The 18,987-nt window shown below is 36.3% G+C and overlaps 1 protein-coding gene across 1 annotated transcript in view; it reads right to left on the bottom strand.

Annotated features, from left to right (window-relative positions):
- LOC149800369 (phospholipid scramblase 1-like) overlaps positions 1-18,987 on the bottom strand; it is a 57,719-nt gene that overhangs the window by 19,387 nt on the left and 19,345 nt on the right. The window contains exons 4-8 of the mRNA XM_089960019.1: positions 12,722-12,799; positions 11,561-11,700; positions 7,898-8,062; positions 3,008-3,169; positions 1,584-1,631 (exon numbers count right to left, since the gene is read on the bottom strand). Of these exons, the coding sequence (XP_089816145.1) occupies positions 1,584-1,631; positions 3,008-3,169; positions 7,898-8,062; positions 11,561-11,700; positions 12,722-12,799 (593 nt within the window). The remainder of the gene's footprint in view (positions 1-1,583; positions 1,632-3,007; positions 3,170-7,897; positions 8,063-11,560; positions 11,701-12,721; positions 12,800-18,987) is intronic.

The following is an 18,987-nucleotide window of genomic DNA, read 5'->3' as shown; positions in this document are numbered from 1 at the left end:
ATACCTGACAAAATTTTAACCATTTATTTGCTAACAGTGTGTGTGTGTAAACATGCATCTATTAACACTTTTTAAAAAACTTTTAATTCTACCTGAAAAAACTCATGCAAATTTCATGTTTTGTGAAAAATGTGTACTCACTATATTGCAGTATTACATCAAACAACATGACTGTTTAACTAGCTAATGAAATGTCTCCACATACAAGATAAAGTATATAATAGAATGATACTGGTATTGAACTGTACATGAAAACAAACAAGTTAATAAAATTTAAGAAAACCTCTAACTTGTTATAACAAAAAATGCAATAAATCTACTCTTGATACTTTCTAATGCACATCTATGGTAATTAAAGCAGTGTGTACATGTGTTGATACATTTTAATGCACATCTATGGTAATTAAAGCATTGTGTACATATGTGGATACTTTCAAATGCACATCTATGGTAATTAAAGCATTGTGTACATAAGCTGATACTTTCAAATGCACATCTATGGTAATTAAAGCAGTGTGTACATGTGTTGATACTTTCTAATGCACATCTATGGTAATTAAAGCAGTGTGTACATGTGTTGATACTTTCTAATCCACATCTATGGTAATTACAGCAGTGTGCACCTGTGTTGATACTTCCAAATGCACATCTATGGTAATTAATGCAGTGTGCACATGTGTTGATACTTTCTAATGCACATCTATGGTAATTAAAGTATTGTGTATATATGTTGATACTTCAAATGCACATCTATGGTAATTAAAGCATTGTGTACGTAAGTTGGTAATTTCAAATGTACATCTATGGTAATTAAAGCATTGTGTACATATGTTGATACTTTCTAATGTACATCTATGGTAATTAAAGCATTGTGTACATATGTTGATACTTTCTAATGCACATCTATGGTAATTAAAGCAGCGTGTACATGTGTTGATACTCTCTAATGCACATCTATGGTAATTAAAGCATTGTGTACATATGTTGATACTTTCTAATGCACATCTATGGTAATTAAAGCAGTGTGTACATATGTTGATACTTTCTAATGCACATCTATGGTAATTAAAGCAGTGTGTACATGTGTTGATACTTTCTAATGCACATCTATGGTAATTAAAGCATTGTGTATATATGTTGATACTTTACAATGCACATCTATGGTAATTAAAGCATTATGTACATATGTTGATACTTTCTAATGCACATCTATGGTAATTAAAGCAGTGTGTACAAATGTTGTTGGTTTTTTGGCTTTCTCTCCTAAACACATTTTACTTAAACCAGTAAATCAAAATGCATAGAAACTAAAGATATGTTGTACTGTTCATAGATGTGACTATCCAAAATGAAAATAATGTATAAATATAATAATATTGCTGGTTGGTTTTTAACAGCACTCTGTGCACATTAGTGGCTAAGAAAATAAAATATTGCAACTTTTTCCAGCAATTATCCAAAATTTTCTTATAGTAGTGTGATGCAAGGATGTAGTACAAGATGGTGAAGATAGAAGAAAATATAAGCATCAGGGTGAGCTAAATCCAAATGGCAGTGTTTCCAATTTTGATTAGGGTACTTACAATTTTGCTCTTGATTTTCTTCTGGTTATTTTCAAAGTACATGAAGTCCTGCAAGTAAAAATTATAACACCATTAAATTTTAAAAAGAAATACATGCATATTTTGTTCAAAGAAAAGAGAACATAAAAATCTAAATACAACAGCTTCCAAGAAGCCAAATCATCAAAATAATATTACACGTCTACAATACTAACACCTGGCTGCATTCACTATGGATAGTACTGTTCACTGTTAGTGTGAAAGGCAATACTCCTCTACTGAACAGCCTGACCTCTATGGAATTTTCAACATGATGGGAAAATGAATGCATTGAATCAGCAATTGGAACAGTGCTGAATTATATCATTTTAAATCATGCTCTTCAATGATTAATAAATAAACATTACTTTCTCCATTTATAAAATATATAAATTATCTGCATAATTCATGAACCAGGTCAAAATACACATCAAGCATATGATATCGATGGTAAATTAACCATGTATCTAGGTTCTCCAAGTGTTACGTGTTTAGGCTCGAATAAACAGTAGCACAGAAAGAGTGAAAACAACATGCTTTTTAAAATAAAAAAAGTGTTTACTTATTAACCTATCATGACCTTGACAACAACCAATCATTTTAAAATAAAATAGAACTTTGTTTACTAATTTTGAATCAAGGTCAGGTTCCAGGCCAACACCTGGTGTTTATGAAAAGAATGATTCAGGTCAACCAATTTTCTGAAAAAATATCATCTCCAGTGAATAAATTTACATTACAACAGCATGTAAGAAAATTAAAAATTTAAAACTGACAAACAAACAATTAAATTTAAATATATATATATATATATGTATATATGTGTATATATATATATATATATATATATATATATATATATATATATATATATATATATATATATATATATTAAATCAGATATACATAACACAAACCTCTGCTCATACATCTCAGTTGGCAAACTTTACAGTGCATGAAACAAAATTGACATGAGCTGCTTGCAATGAGCTACTTTTCTCAACTACTAACATCTGCCATCTATCATCATTTGCCAGCATCCTGTACAGTAGGATTGTTTGCCTAGTGCTTGCCTAATACTAGCCTTATTGAATGCATCATTCGCTGGCAGCCAGTACAGTAGGATCATTTTGGTAGCCTGTAGAGTAGGATTATTTTGGCAGCCTGTACAGTAGGATTATTTTGGCAGCCTGTACAGTAGGATCATTTTGGTACCCTATACAGTAGGATTATTTGCCTACTGCTGGCCAACCACTGACCCTACTGAATGCTTTCCAGATTTCATTATAGTATATAAAATTTAACAGCTACATGGCCTTTAAATTGCTTAGCAGATTATCTGAATTAACATCATGATATCAGCCCAGGGAACATTTTGAACTTCTCATATATTTGTGCAAACATACAATTAAGAACACAGCTCCCATCATTACAGCCTTTATATTGACATCAAGGTCCATTGGGAAGGAGACTCCAAAGTTGTCAGCATCAGTGAAGGCTTCCTTGACCAAACCACTCCACTGTTTGGTGATGCGTCCCACAAAACTCATCTCATCTGCAGTTGTCACCTGTATAATAAAAATGTAACAATAATTATCAGTTTATTTATTTGCTCCTATCTCTCCCTCTCTCTCTTAGTCTATCCATCTACCTATTCCTATCTACCTGCTAACTATTTATCTACTTAATTACCTATGGCTCAACAAAAATCTTACTGGAAATTGCAATGACAACACCTAGAGTGATGTCAATCATTTTTATCTTTTCTTGCATACTCACTATTAATTTCATTTTCATTACATTTAAGAAATCAGGGTACATTTTTATGTAAAACTTATTTCAAGCATCTTAAACATCTATACCTTTGTGATTTAGCAATAAAGACCAAACAAAACACTGCCAGTCTGTACATCAATGCCAGTTAGTAACATGTGATGAAGACCAAAACACAGCATTGCCAGTCTGTACATCAATGCCAACAGATAACATCTGATAAAGACCAAACAAAGCACTGCCAGGCTGTACATCAATGCCAATGTAATTTCATGACCAATAAACTGTTCCGAGGAAATTCAAGCTTGTGAGGTAATTTCATGACCAACAAACTGTTCTGACGGAATTCAAGCTTATGAGGTAATTCAGTGAAGACCAAACTTTACCAAGGGAATTCAAGCTTGTGAAGTAATTTGATGAAGGCCAAACTGTTCCAAAGAAATTTAACCTTGTGAGGTAATTTGATGAAGGCCAAACTGTTCCAAGGAAATTTAACCTTGTGAGGTAATTTGATGAAGGCCAGACTGTTCCAAGGAAATTTAACCTTGTGAGGTAATTTGATGAAGGCCAAACTGTTCCAAGGAAATTTAACCTTGTGAGGTAATTTGATGAAGGCCAAACTGTTCCAAGGAAATTCAAGCTTGTGAGGTAATTTGTAACTCTTTTTACGATGAAGGTTCAGCATCACAAACCCTGCAGACAGCATAGCTTTCATTTTGGGACACAATTAACTTGGCATTTTACATTTCAATTTTAGAAAACTGTAGAAACTTGTGAGTTGAGCATAGCACTCTAATTAGCCTGGCCATTACTCACCATCATCATTAAGCAGAAATAAACACATTCCAGCACAGTCAATAGTACACAAAACAAAATTTCTACACAAAAAACTGTTAGAAAAGTGAATGAAACATGAAATTTAATTTATAGTGACATACTTTTGGAATGATGATATCATAATCCCATAAAGTATCCATATAAAGTCATATAGGCCTACCAGTAAGACTGCTTGAGAAAGTAATAAAAAAGTGCAGCTCATTGATAGTCATAGCAGAATGAAATGCAGGTTGTAGTGACCTACTTTTTATGATCAAGTTGTCCTCCACATGTTTCACAGACAAAGATACATGGCTGTACAACTGCAACTGTGTGACACACTAGCTAAATGCCTAAGGTAAAAGATGTCACTTGAGTATGAAATATAAGTTGTAGTGATCTACTTTTTTTAATCAAGTGGCCCTCTGCATAATGGATTTATTGACAAAGATACATGACTGTACATCTGAAGTTGTGTGACACACTGACTGAATGCCTAAGGTAAAAGACATCACCTGAGTATGAAACCTAGGTCATGGTTACCTACTTCTGGCAAGACCGATTAGTTCTTTCCAAATTAGATCCACATACTAAACTAAAAGACAATATGAGTGAAAGTGCCTTAATAGACATCTAAAGAGTTCAAAACTAAAGGTTTACCCTACATACCCATTTCAAGTGTATTGAGAATCATACAAAAACGGTTCTTTCCTCTGAATAAAACCAAAATATTAGCCTCAATGTCACACAAAAGAGGATTTCAAAACTTTGGCCTCATGAAGCAAACATTAAATAAAACCTTTAAACAAACCTGACATGCAAAGTTTAACCCAACACTACTTCCTATCATTTTGACAAAATAGAGCAGAGTACAACTGGGTGAAGAAAATGTGAAATAAGGTCAAGCACATGCTATATATAATTGAAATTCAAATGCACAGTTCCATCCTACAAGCAATAAACACAACTGTAAACACAAACTTTCGCCGCAAACTTTTGACCATAAAATGCTGCAATAAATCAATAAAATTAGGTAAAAGAGAGTTGAATAAAGTTGTACATGCAATTTAATACAGAGAAGTTAAACTTAAATGCATACTTCCATCTTACAACCCATAAACAAAACTGTAAACACAAATTTTAACCTATCTACATATATATATAAAGTTCGTCCATCAAGTCAAAGAGGACCACTTTAGGCATCCCATCCAGTGTTATAGTGGGAACAAATGGTCTGTGAGTGCATAGGTGGCTGATGAGGCCGATGTGCACCCTGAATGTTCTGTGGCATTGTGGACATGGGATGGAAGCAACACTGAGCGTGGGGTTACTGGCTCGGGACTTCCTAGCCTGCCTCCATTGTTCTGCTGCGGCTGTCCTGTTGGCCTTGCATGCTGCAGCACCTTTAGTGATGGAAGAGCCACACAACCCTGTCCTGGGCAGTGTGCTCCCATATGTCATAGCTAATGCCTAAGTTCTTCAATGATGTCTTCAGGGTCCTTGTATCGTTTTATCTGGCCTCCTTTGTTGCATTTTCCCTGTTCAAGCTCGCCATAAAAGAGTTTTTTTGGAAGCCAGTGGTCTGGCATGCGAGCTACAGGGCCTGCCCATCGCAACTGTGACTGTGTCAAGATGGTGTAGATACTGGGAAGGCTTGCTTGGGCAAGGACCTCATGATGCGAGGTCCTGTCTTGCCACTTGATGTTGAGGAATTGTCTGAGGCAAGTTGTATGAAAGTGATTCAACTTCTTCGCATGGTACTGGTACACTGTCAGGTTTCACAAGTGCATAATAGCATAGGGAGTACTATCACTCTGTACACCTTCAACTTTGTAGACTAATGCCTCTTCTGTTCCAGACCTTGGCATGTAGTCTGCTGGCCTTTGCAATCCTGGCATTACCTTCATCATCGATTACAACATTATGGGCCAGAGTGCTGTAAGATAGGTGAACCTCTACACTGCGCTCAGTTTGTAGCATTTGACTGTGATGTTTGGCCCAGCATACGGTTTTCCTGGGGCTGGCTGATACATTATTTCAGTCTTCTTTGTGTTGACCGTAAGGCCGAATTTGCGCAAGCATCAGAGAACTTATCGACACTGCATTGGCTGTCAACATAAAGCATACTTCAAACGCAAATGTTAACCTCCATTTTGTCCCGCTAAACAAAGATTCATACTAATGTTAGGTATATGATAATGAAGACATAGTTTCCTCCTGAGAACCATAATGAAAACCTTAAACACAAACATTAACATTTACACCCTCTGATATCAAAGTTTACCCCAACACCAATGTTGCCTAGGTTACAGCATAAGCTCTCCTGTTCTTCACTAGAAGTGCACATCAACCTATTGATTTGCTTATCTGTCTATTGATTTGCTTATCTGTCTAATGATTTGCTTATCTGTCTACTGACTGGCTTATTTGTCTATTGATTTGCTTATTTATCTATTGATCTGATTTGTTTCTTGATTTACAGATTTGTAGTTTTGTTTATTTGTCTATTGATTTGCTTAACTGTATACTGATGTGCTTATTTGTATACTGTTTTGCTTATTTTCTATTGATTCGCTTATATGTCAACTGATTTGCTTGTCTATTGATTTGCATATTTGTCTATTGATTTGCTTATTTGTCCATTGATCTGCTTAATTGTATACTGATTTGCTTATTTATAAACTGATTTTGTAATATTTGATTGACTGACCCCTTAGCTATGAAAGAAAATGTATTTTTCAAAAAGTTAAATATATTTCACGAACAATCATCCTTAAAACTGATAATATCAGTTGCAAGTTTGATTACCAGCATGTAGAGAATATTATGACCATCCTGAACTATATACACCCTGCACTGGAGACGAATAGTATGACCATCCTGAACTATATACACCCTGCACTGGAGATGAATAGTATGACCATCCTGAACTATATACACCCTGCACTGGAGATGAAGGTGTATGAGCTTCAAGAATGTCATAACATTAAGGAACCAAAGTTATGAAATAACCATTTTTCTTCTTCAGTCACAGTAACTATGACCAAACCATTTTTGAAACTGAAATTCAATTCAATTTTTACCCAACTTATCCACAAACCATGGTGAAAGTACATGGATGATAACTGAAATTTATTTATTGAAACTATTTTTCTATTTTCAGTTACAATAACCCTGATTTTTGACCTTTAGACTCCAAAATCAATGATTTTTCCTGACTCAAAGTACGAGTCATCAACAAAGCTTGGTCCAGGTATGTGACATCGACCAAGAGCGAAAACTTTGTATCTTCTTTCAGCCACAGTAACCTTGATCTATGACCTTTTCATCACAAAACTGATTAGTTCCTCAGTACATTATGTGCCAGGGCCACAGTAACCTTGATCTATGACCTTTTCAACACAAAATAGGTTAGTTCCTCCGCACACTATGTGCCAGAGTTTTGTATCTGTACATTGTGGAAAACTTGAGTTATTATACAGACACCATTTTTCTTCTTTCACTAACAGTGACCATGACCTTTGACCAGGACACTGACAGGGTTTTTCCTTGCCCCAAGTGCAGGCCATGCACAATTTTTGGCAACTGTAGGAGGTGGACAATTTGTGCTAAATTAAACTGGTAACAGATGGACAGGCAACTTGACAATACAATGTACTTCACCTTTTGGTGGGCAGCAGGGCATATAAAATAAATTGAGTAATTACATCAAATTCAATGTCACCACACATGTTCCAGGTACAACAGGGTCCCTTAACCCGTAACACTGTTTCCTCATTGGCATTCTGAATCTTGTAGCGTGGCTTACAAATACTCCAAGCCTGAGCCACATAGCCAATTACATTTCCTGCTGGGGCCTCCACTGTCACTTTCTGAAAGGCAGAGAGATTACATTTGCAAAATCTGTACAATTTATCCTAAAACCTGCATCCCAAATAAATAAAAGTTTTGCTAATGAAGCACAATTTATACAACAATAAAAATGCAACAATACTATTTCTTTTTTGATGTTACATATTCAATATTGGAAAGTAATATAGAGAACTTCCTGGAAAGTTGGTCACAATGACCCAATTTAGTGCACAAGAATTGTTCATCTAAAATGCACCCACTTTTCAACTTAAGTAGCAAAATGTGAAAGGTAAAATAAACACTGAAAAGAAAGTCATTACCACTCAGTTTTGGTATTATATACCTTATTCTTACAATTTGGTCTCAATATGTGCACTGGAATAAAAGTCATGGTGTTACCATGTGGATGTTCACAGGTGGATGGCCATGTGGAAAGACAACATGAATTCTTCAAAATTTGCAATGATATATTTTAAAAATAAACTACAAATTCCAATAAAATATACAAAAGTAAGTCTTTTCACTTTCTTATCAGTGGGTTTTTTTTCAATCCAGATTAAGTTTTCCAGGACATGTACTATTGATAAGGAATGTAAAGTGACAATTAAACTTGCTATCTTGAGAAATTAACCAGTGCAAACATAATGATGGGTTTGGTTCCAGAGATTTATGAGTGTAATTCTTGCTATAAAGGTTAAGTTGGTTCGTGTTTACTTCGAATATATACATGTAATGATACTAAAAGAAAGGCAACTCAATCTGTACTGATTAATTTTTCAGTAAAATATATCAACTTAATTTATATCAAGAGTCTGTCATCAATGTATTAAGCTTAACTATTTTTAATATCTAATTCTCATTAATATTGAAATCCATTATACCAAATACTTATGAACAAAAATTTATAATTCTCATGTATCCATAAAAAGTTGCTATAATTTATTTCCCTTGCTATCTTGCACCCTAGCTTGTGCTGCAACTGATGTTACTGATCCACTGATAATGATTTACTGACCCAATGATCATGATGTATTGATCCATTGATGATTTATTGATCCAATGATCATGATTTATTGATCCAATGATCATGATTTATTGATCCAATGGTCATGATTTATTGACCCACTGATGTTTACTGACCCACTGATCATAATTTATTGACCCACTGATGATGATTTATTGTCCCACTGATTATGATTTTTTGACCCACTGATCATAATTTATTGATCCACTGATGTTTATTGACCCCCTGATCATGATTTATTGTCCTACTGATCATGACTTATTGACCCACTGATATTTATTGACCCACTGATCATGACTTATTGACCCACTGATGTTTATTGACCCACTGATCATGACTTATTGACCCACTGATGTTTATTGACCCACTGATCATGACTTATTGACCCACTGATGTTTATTGACCCACTGATCATGACTTATTGACCCACTGATATTTATTGACCCACTGATCATGATTTATTTACCCACTGATCATAATTTATTGTCCCACTGGTGTTTACTGACCCAATGATTATGATTTATTGACCCACTGATCATGATTTATTGACCCACTGATGTTTATTGACCCACTGATCATGATTTATTGACCCACTGATGTTTATTGACCCAATGGTCATGACTTATTGACCCACTGATATTTATTGACCCACTGATCATGACTTATTGACCCACTGATGTTTATTGACCCACTGATCATGACTTATTGACCCACTGATGTTTATTGACCCACTGATCATAATTTATTGTCCCACTGGTGTTTACTGACACAATGATTATGATTTATTTACCCACTGATCATGATTTATTGACCCACTGATGTTTATCGACCCTCTGATCATGATTTATTGAGGGAGAGGCATATATATTATTATTAATTACAGTAGTTCTGTGACATCCGTAGTTGCTGTTTATAACTTGTCAGAATGTTGTGACAGGTAGAGTTGATGTTTATACCTTGTCAGTCTGCTGTGACAGCCAGAGTTGGTGTTTGCAGCCAGAACGAGTGACGAGCTTTTCACTTAGTCATACAAGGAATGAAACCATCACCTGAGCATTACCAGTGTCTCTGCAGAGTTCAAGTACATTTCTTACCCCTACCACCAAATGATGCTGTGAAATACGCATTTTTTTGAGTGCCAGTGTCAGAAGATAGGCCTGCTGACAACTTCTACTCAAATATGTAATTCAGCTATGAAACAAATGGGTTTAAAATAAATTTTAGTGAAACAACAGCCATATTTTGTTTTCCCAAGTGTACACAGAATGATAGAATTAATGTTTTCATTCAAAAACCTTGGCTTTTGTCAAAAGGAATAAACAACAGAATGGTTCTATGATCCAAGAATATTAAACACTTTGAACTGAATACCAGTCTACAATGGGCAAAACCCTGCGGTTCTGAATGCTTTTATGACAATTATTTCTGTTTATACATCACCAATACAGGTACTTTCAAACAACAGAAATATACATATCGATACAGCAACATGTTAACTTTCATGGGACAGTGATTTTCAAAGCTATCCTACACAAATATTAAGGACAAATCATGTGGAATCAATTCTTTGCATATCAATCAATAGTGATGAAAACTTTCAGTCAAAAAGCCTTTCCTTTCTTTGATCACATTTATAATTGTGAGACTGTTATGAAGAGGCCATGAATTTTATGTCTAGATTTGAATTCATCTGTCACAAATATCACATTAATGTAGCTGTCTAGATTTGAATTTGCCACTAATATCACATTAATGTAGCTGTCTAGATTTGAATTTGTCTGTTGCTAATATCACATTAATGCAGCTGTCAAGATTTGAATTTGTCTGTTGCTAACATCATAATGCAGCTGTCTAGATTTGAATTTGTCTGTTGCTAATATCATAATGCATCTGTCTAGATGTGAATTTGTCTGTTGCTAATATGTAGCTGTCTAGATTTGAATTTGTCTGTTGCTAATATCACATTAATGCATCTGTCTAGATTTGAATTTGTCTGTTGCTAATATCACATTAATGCATCTGTCTAGATTTGAATTTGTCTGTTGCTAATATCATAATGAAGCTGTCTAGATTTGAATTTGTCTGTTGCTAATATCATAATAATGTAGCTGTCTAGATTTGAGTTTGTCTGTTGCTAATATCATAATGTAGCTGTCTAGATTTGAATTTGTCTGTTGCTAATATAATAATGTAGCTGTCTAAATTTGAATTTGTTTGTTGCTAAAATCATAAAAATCTTACTGTCAGTGCTTTTCAATAATAACAAATATGCAGCGACAGTTGCTTAATACGTGGAACAATTTCTGTGCTGTTACTTCTTGCTGCTTAAAGAATTTTAACAATTATCACTATTATTTTTTGTGATTTTGACATTTGTAATCATTGTTTCATATCATGAGATTCAGTTTTTGCCACTGTAACGGGGTTGAAAAAATCCAACAAATTTAATGAAAGAAATGTTGCTATTGAATTTATTATCTATTTTTCAATATACCTGAAGACAACATGGACACCAGCAGGTACTACATCTAAGCCCTCTGGACAGGTGCATCACTTCTTTACTCTGGTTGTTCAGAATTTTAATGTCAAATGGTCGGTGATGACCACAGCAGTTACGACAACAGCAACAAGTATCTGTGGGAAAGCAAAGAAACATCAGACCCAGTTATTAATAATAATCAGTGTTACAGACATTATCCAACATAAGCCTTTCCATTAATTCACCCAAAAAAAAAACATATGTATAAAGCAGACTGATTTCTCCATTGTGTGAAAACAATAGCAAACAATACAAAGTTCTAGTGCAAACAAACCAGTACAAGGCCAACAAACTATTTCCTGAACATCTATGGTTTAATTACCATATGTACTTGCTTATAGGTCATCTACAGCAGGAAAATACAAAGTCCCAGATTTGTGTCTATGCAATTTGTTGGGAGTAATCAGTAGAACAAACAACACAAACCCTGATGTGCCTGCACATTATGCAACAGTAGAACGATCAGGGTCTGTGTTGTTTGCAGTCAGACAACTTATAAGTGGTATTTCTTGTCTGACTGGCATCCGAGTCACACTGTTAAATTAATATTATAGTTTTTATGTACATACAAAAATATTTGCCATGGGTGCCATCATATATTTAGGTAGCCCTCATCAATATAATTGATCAAAATGGCTACCTCTTTGATATATCACAGGTATTTGCATAAAAATGGATAAGGATACTCCAACTGGAATTCAATACATAAAAAAGCATACATCATTTTGTGTTAGTTCTTCTACAAGGAAATCCTTGAGATACTTATTAAACATCTGTTCTTCATTATTTTTAAGAAATATCTGGTACCAAAATAGCATTCCTATATCTTCCACCCCTATCTTGGGCTATACATTTTCTTTTGCTAATGGAAACCCAAAAACTCAAAAATAGAACCTCTGATTTTATTCCTGCTTTTGCTTGTTAGAATAATAAAATTTCAGGTTTTTAAAGTGAAACACAGCGATGTTAAATCTGCAATCATCCTTCATGAACTCCATTTACATGTATTCTGCCATCGTTTCAGTTTGTGAATATTGCTGATTTTGCATTTTTACAATTTTTACACCATTTTGTGTCTACAAAAATTTTGAGATGTACTGCACATTGTGACCTTACCTTCAACAGCGTAGAAGACTCTCTGACCCATGCTGTTCACAATCTCATATTTATTGTTCATCTCAAACCCGGTAATTGCTGGAAAAATATAGAGAAAAATGTACCTGGTATCATAATTATGGGGGAGGGGTGCACTATCATGATTTATAAGCAAACAAACTCAGCAATCCCAGCAGATCAGTGACCAATCAGATTTATCATCACCTGTGCAGTTGTTTGTCTGAATCCAATTTTATTAAATGTGACATATGAAAATCACATTAATGAAGTCACGATGTTATTAATATAAATCTGGGAGAATTATGAATTACTGCATTTGCATGGGAAAATATGAACAAGTTTTTTCTGACAAAATACTGCATGACCTTATTGAGTGCAGTATTTAAAAAAACGAGTTCATATTTTCCCATACAAATGCAGTAACCTTTTTATTATATACTCATTTTGTTTAACTACATAAGGCTTAACAATAAAATGCATTACAAGAAACAATGTAGTTGAATGTATGCTTTATTCCAAAATAAATTTACAACCATAGCTTCATCAATACACGATAACAGTATTCATGTGCAAATAGCTCCACCCAGTAACCTTTTAACTTAGTCGCATGCCCTACATCAGTATCAAAATGAATTGTCATTAAATGTCTACTTAAAATTTTAATTTCGAGTCATATTGTGAATGTATGCACATGGATTGTGTTTCTATGTTGATTCAACTCAATTCTGCTTTTCTGATTATGAGGGGCTGGATTATTGGGTCAATTCAGTGCAGTAAGGTGAATGGATTACAGCTGGTAATGTAGGCTACTCAAAATTCCAGTTCAGTGTCTGTCTGTATCAGCTTTTGTACGACAAGTCTGTTGGATTTGAAGAACTAACTAAAAAAGTACAATCTAAGGAAATTCAAGATGCATAAATGTATGTTTTTTTACCATTCTTATTACCAGCAAAAGAAAACATGCTTATTCCCTGTCACTTGCATCTCACTGTTGAAGGGACCCCAGTTATGACCTGTATCGTACAGTGTGCCTTCCATCACAAGCCTAACATTGTATCAAAATAGTTATACAGGGAAAAATGAAGTGCAGCTGTTGTGTCACACTCCATTTACTCAGCACAAATATTAATTTTGTCTTAATGGCTCTGAGGCTCTTACCAAAACCTTCAGTTGCATTTTTTCCTTGAATCTAGTATTTTGACAGACATTTTAAATGGTACGTCCCTTGGCCTCAATGTGCTTTTATATGTTCTATTTTTAGACCCTAGTGAGCACTCATCATAGTGATAACCATTCTATTTGCGAAAAGATGAACACTCTCCTAAATAGCGGTATTTTCAATTACTGTGTCTCTCATGTTTGTTGTTGACATGGTGAATATCATGATCATCCATTTGCTTCTTTGAAATTTTTGTCTCTTACTCAATGAACTTGTCCACATCATTAACTTCATCATCTATACTTTCAAATGGATGAAACAGCTGCTCTAGTTCATTCACAAACAAATCAACCAAAACCTAAAGTGTCTACTACACAAGTGGACATGGTTTGTTTACAATGTAGTTCCTAATACACTACATGTATACTATCTTCCGGCACACCTGTCATGCACATGTGTGCAATATGAAGGTTCTCAGTATTGTAAACTACTGCACGATAGTGACAATTTAAAGTTAACAGAGACAAAAATGAGCATGTATTAAGTACTTATTAAACAACTTTTTGATGCTCAAGGATCTCAATTAAGTTTTGATGAAATAAAACAAACAACCCAAACAAATTTTATACAGTACCTATCGGTACTTATAGAACTTTGCTCTCATCATCATCATTGGCGACTCGGTCTCGAAAGACCATGCGAATAGCGCCCTTGGGGTGTTGTCTGTCTCTGTTGGTAACGTCTGCTGTGGCTGTGCAGGCCTATACGTGAGTGACAGTCCCTACTGCAGTTGGTGCAGACATACTGGGAAGTCTGCGTTACTGTGGTTGTTGTTGCGTTCTTCTTTCTCTTACGTTTCTCTGCCGCCAACTGGCCTCTCCTCGCATCAGCGACTGATATGCCATTGTTTACCATCAGTCTCAAGGTCCCTCGGTCCTCAGCCAGCTCTTCCCAGCCATCGGGTGAAATGTTGCATGCCTTCATGTCCCTCTTGCATACATCTTTGAAACAGAGTGAGGGGCGTCCGACTCTTCTCATGCCAGTGGCCAGCTGTCCATATAAGATGTCCTTTGGCAGCCTTCCATCCTCCATGCGTCGGACGTGACCCAGCCATCGAAGGCAGCGTTTAATTAGCAGGGAGTACATGCTGGGGGTACTTGCACACTGCAGGATCTCGCTGTGTGGAACACGGTCTTGCCAGGGGGTGCATGGCCTGGGCCTGACGTCCCGCTTGCCAAAGGAAAGTGAAGCGTCTCTCATAGCCTCTCCTTCCCAGGTGTAGTGATCGCCGCAGGACCACTGTCTCGCTCTGCGGGGCAGGAGGTTACTTGCATATGGCCTCTCCTACACTATTGTGTCCACAGCACTACATTCATGTGGTGCCCCCTGTTTTTAACAGAGCCTGCTGTGTGGCACGACCGAGTACCCGGCGGTATAACTGGGTGGGCAGACTGGGCTCATTAGCCTTGGCAGGCAACCAGTCTAAGAGAAGGGAAACTCTGACCCCAAACCCGGGCAGATGAAGCTCGTTAGCCTTGTCAGGCAGTTCATCTAGGAGAAGGAAACTCTGATTCAAAACCAACCAAGTCCCATCCATTGGATTATGGCTCCACTGCCTTGTGGATATCTTCGGGAGAAGGAAAGGCTATGGGAGTAAACCCAGACAGAAAATCAGGAGTGGAGCCCCTAAGGCGGCTGGGGGTCGACTACGACCTCCTTCCGGCAGCTCCTGCATCCAAACTGGTGCCAAATGTCATGCTCAGCATTCCTTTGGACCCCACCAGCAAGGACGAGAGGGGGATCCTGACGTCTGGGCAGCCCAGGATCTCCATACTCCACGCCCAGGCTTGCGCCCTGGAGAGGACACTCCAGTCTCGCTATTGAGTGAGGAAACAACACGGAAGCTGACAGTTTACGGGTTATAAGTCCCACCCGATTGGCGTAGGGAAGGGGCGCCACGGGTCATCCTGAAAATGTATGTTCAATAAAATAATATATATAAAAATCTGGAAGAATATCATATTTACATGTTTGTAAGATGAGGTCCAACTGCAGACAACACAGATCATTTTATGCCATTGCATAATGTGCCGGAAGATCAGGGTCTTTGTACTACTGACTACTCCTAACAAATAGACGTAGACCCAGATCTAGTGGTTTGAATCAATACTGTATGCAGTTGGACTTGACATACAAGCATACAGTATGCAGTTGGACTTGACATACAAGCATACAGTATGCAGTTGGACTTGACATACAAGCATACAGTATGCAGTTAGACTTGACATACAAGCATACAGTATGCAGTTGGACTTGACATACAAGTATAGAGTATACAGTTGGACTTGACTTACAAGTATACAGCATGCAGTTGGACTTGACATACAAGTATACAGTATGCAGTTGGACTTGACATACAAGTATACAGTATGCAGTTGGACTTGACTTACAAGCATACAGTATGCAGTTGGACTTGACTTACAAGCTACAGTATGCAGTTGGACTTGACTTCTAAGTATACAGTATGCAGTTGGACTTGACTTACAAGTATAAAGTATGCAGCTGGACTTGACTTGCATACAGTATGCAGTTGGACTTACAAGTATACAGTATGCAGTTGGACTTGACTTACAAGCTACAGTATGCAGTTGGACTTGACTTCTAAGTATACAGTATGCAGTTGGACTTGACTTACAAGTATAAAGTATGCAGCTGGACTTGACATACAAGTATACAGTATGCAGTTGGACTTGACTTGCATACAGTATGCAGTTGGACTTACAAGTATACAGTATGCAGTTGGACTTGACATACAAGTATACAGTATGCAGCTGGACTCGACTTACAAGCAAGTGTACATAGTAACTGGAATATTTAATATTAACAATACCAAAAACAAATCTTCCATGTCAAATTCAAACAAAATGTTTGCTTGCACACAGGAATTTGAAATACAAATTACATGTAAGATGACTGTAGCTGGAGCCTGGTCTGATTTTGATTTGGTCCTTAATGGCACATTAACACAAATTGGTCATTTTGTAACAAGGCAATTAAGGATGGGAAGAACACTCCAAGCCCACTCTTACCCTTTACTCACTTTTCTGATGGAATGATGGAGAAAACCATAATGGACCAATCTGAAATTTGCAATAAGCCTTTCCCATGCCCATTAGTAATAGAAATCTTTCATAGTGTATCAAAATAACTAAAAGAAAGGCAAGTTCAAATTTTTGTCAAACCAAAGCAAAGGTTGGGTCAAAGCTACTATTTATTTCCCATATTTTAGTGCAAGATTTGCGAAGATTTTCTACATGTAGCACACAATACCAACTACTAAGAGACAAGAAATGCTGACAGCCCTTCCATGAGCAATAGGTAATTGCATAATCAGGTCATAAGCAAGTTAATTCTGTATAAAGACACCGCAGACATGCTTGACAGATTTAATCATTGTGAGTAAATCAAAATAAAGACACCTCAGAAATGCTTGACAGATTTAATCATTGTGAGTAAATCAAAACTGGTCAATGGAGAGGCTACAATTTCAGACAGTTTCCACTAGAGAACTTTTGTCTCCAACAAATTAATTGAACACCTTTTCCATTATTTATTTGTCTACGACTTGTTATATGTCCACCAACCACCTTTTCATCCCAAATGCAGTCCCTACACCCCCAATGCAGCTATTTTCCAGCCCTAGAAGCTGCAGCCACCAACAAAAGGCTGGAATCACTGTAAGAAATGTAAATGTTCCACTGCTCTTTTGCATTTGCATCACCTCAGATGCTGACAACTTTAATGTTACAATGGTGTGCTTTCATTTTGTTGCATTGAGCTTATTAAGCTGTGTATGGATTAGCCACATGGGGACACTTCCAGTTAACTTTTCAAAGAAGGCCTCAGTGTGAGCCAATCATTGTTTTTTTATTGCACTTTTTATTTTCAGAAGCTGGTTTTCACTAAGACCAACCTAAACTTAGCAACATGACAATATTTTTATTTCTGCTGCTCAATTGCAACAACTACAAATTTTCTTCAGGCAGTCAATTTAACCTTATATGGCCACTCGCAGCCTCAAACAAGAGAAACTTATCAGATAGGAACAAGGCGATAGATTTACACTCAGGATCACCAGTCTCTCCTCCTACATGTGATTTGAAGTATATATTCACTAAAGACTGCATAATCAAGTCAAGATGAATGAGAGTAAATTGGGTACTAATGAATGCTGGGAAATCTACAAGTCAGTTTCAACATTTTTGTCTCAGTCCAAGTATTTTGACACGTGACTTGATTGTTGTCTTAGTTAAGCAACATGTTTTTGAAAGGTTCTAGGTGACTGTTTAACCTCCATGAGATCTCCATGCCAGTTTTGTGAATAAATCTGACTTTTCAGCTGGTTGTTCTGATAGTTTATGAGCTGAAATGCTATAAACGTGTGCTGCAGTGTAGCAACACATGGTTAGGTTCTTAATAGCCATGATAATTCTGCTCAAATGGTACTTTGGTGCAAGTCTTTGCTCACTGCAAGAAATGAGATAGATATTCCACCAGATTTCATAAATGATGTCAAACATGCTTCTATGTCCACTGAAAGACTTACCGATGGCATCCAAAATATACATTTGGACAACTCAACTGTATCATTGGCAAGGGCACCATGATTCCAAATTGCATCAGTACCATTAATTTGGATAACTCAACTGTATCATTGGCAAGGGCACCATGATTCCAAATTGCATCATTACCATTAATTTGGATAACTCATCTGTATCATTGGCAAGGGCACCATGATTCCAAATTGCATCATTACCATTAATTTGGATAACTCAACTGTATCATTGGCAAGGGCACCATGATTCCAAATTGCATCATTACCATTAATTTGGACAACTCAACTGTATCATTGGCAAGGGCACCATGATTCCAAATTGCATCAGTACCATTAATTTGGATAACTCAACTGTATCATTGGCAAGGGCACCATGATTCCAAATTGCATCATTACCATTAATTTGGACAACTCAACTGTATCATTGGCAAGGGCACCATGATTCCAAATTGCATCATTACCATTAATTTGGACAACTCAACTGTATCATTC

This window comes from Sinohyriopsis cumingii, chromosome 5, assembly GCF_028554795.1.
Source record: "Sinohyriopsis cumingii isolate HCF-2022 chromosome 5, ASM2855479v2, whole genome shotgun sequence".
NCBI classification, from domain to species: domain Eukaryota; kingdom Metazoa; phylum Mollusca; class Bivalvia; order Unionida; family Unionidae; genus Sinohyriopsis; species Sinohyriopsis cumingii.
This window is presented reverse-complemented; position numbering and strand designations above follow the sequence as displayed.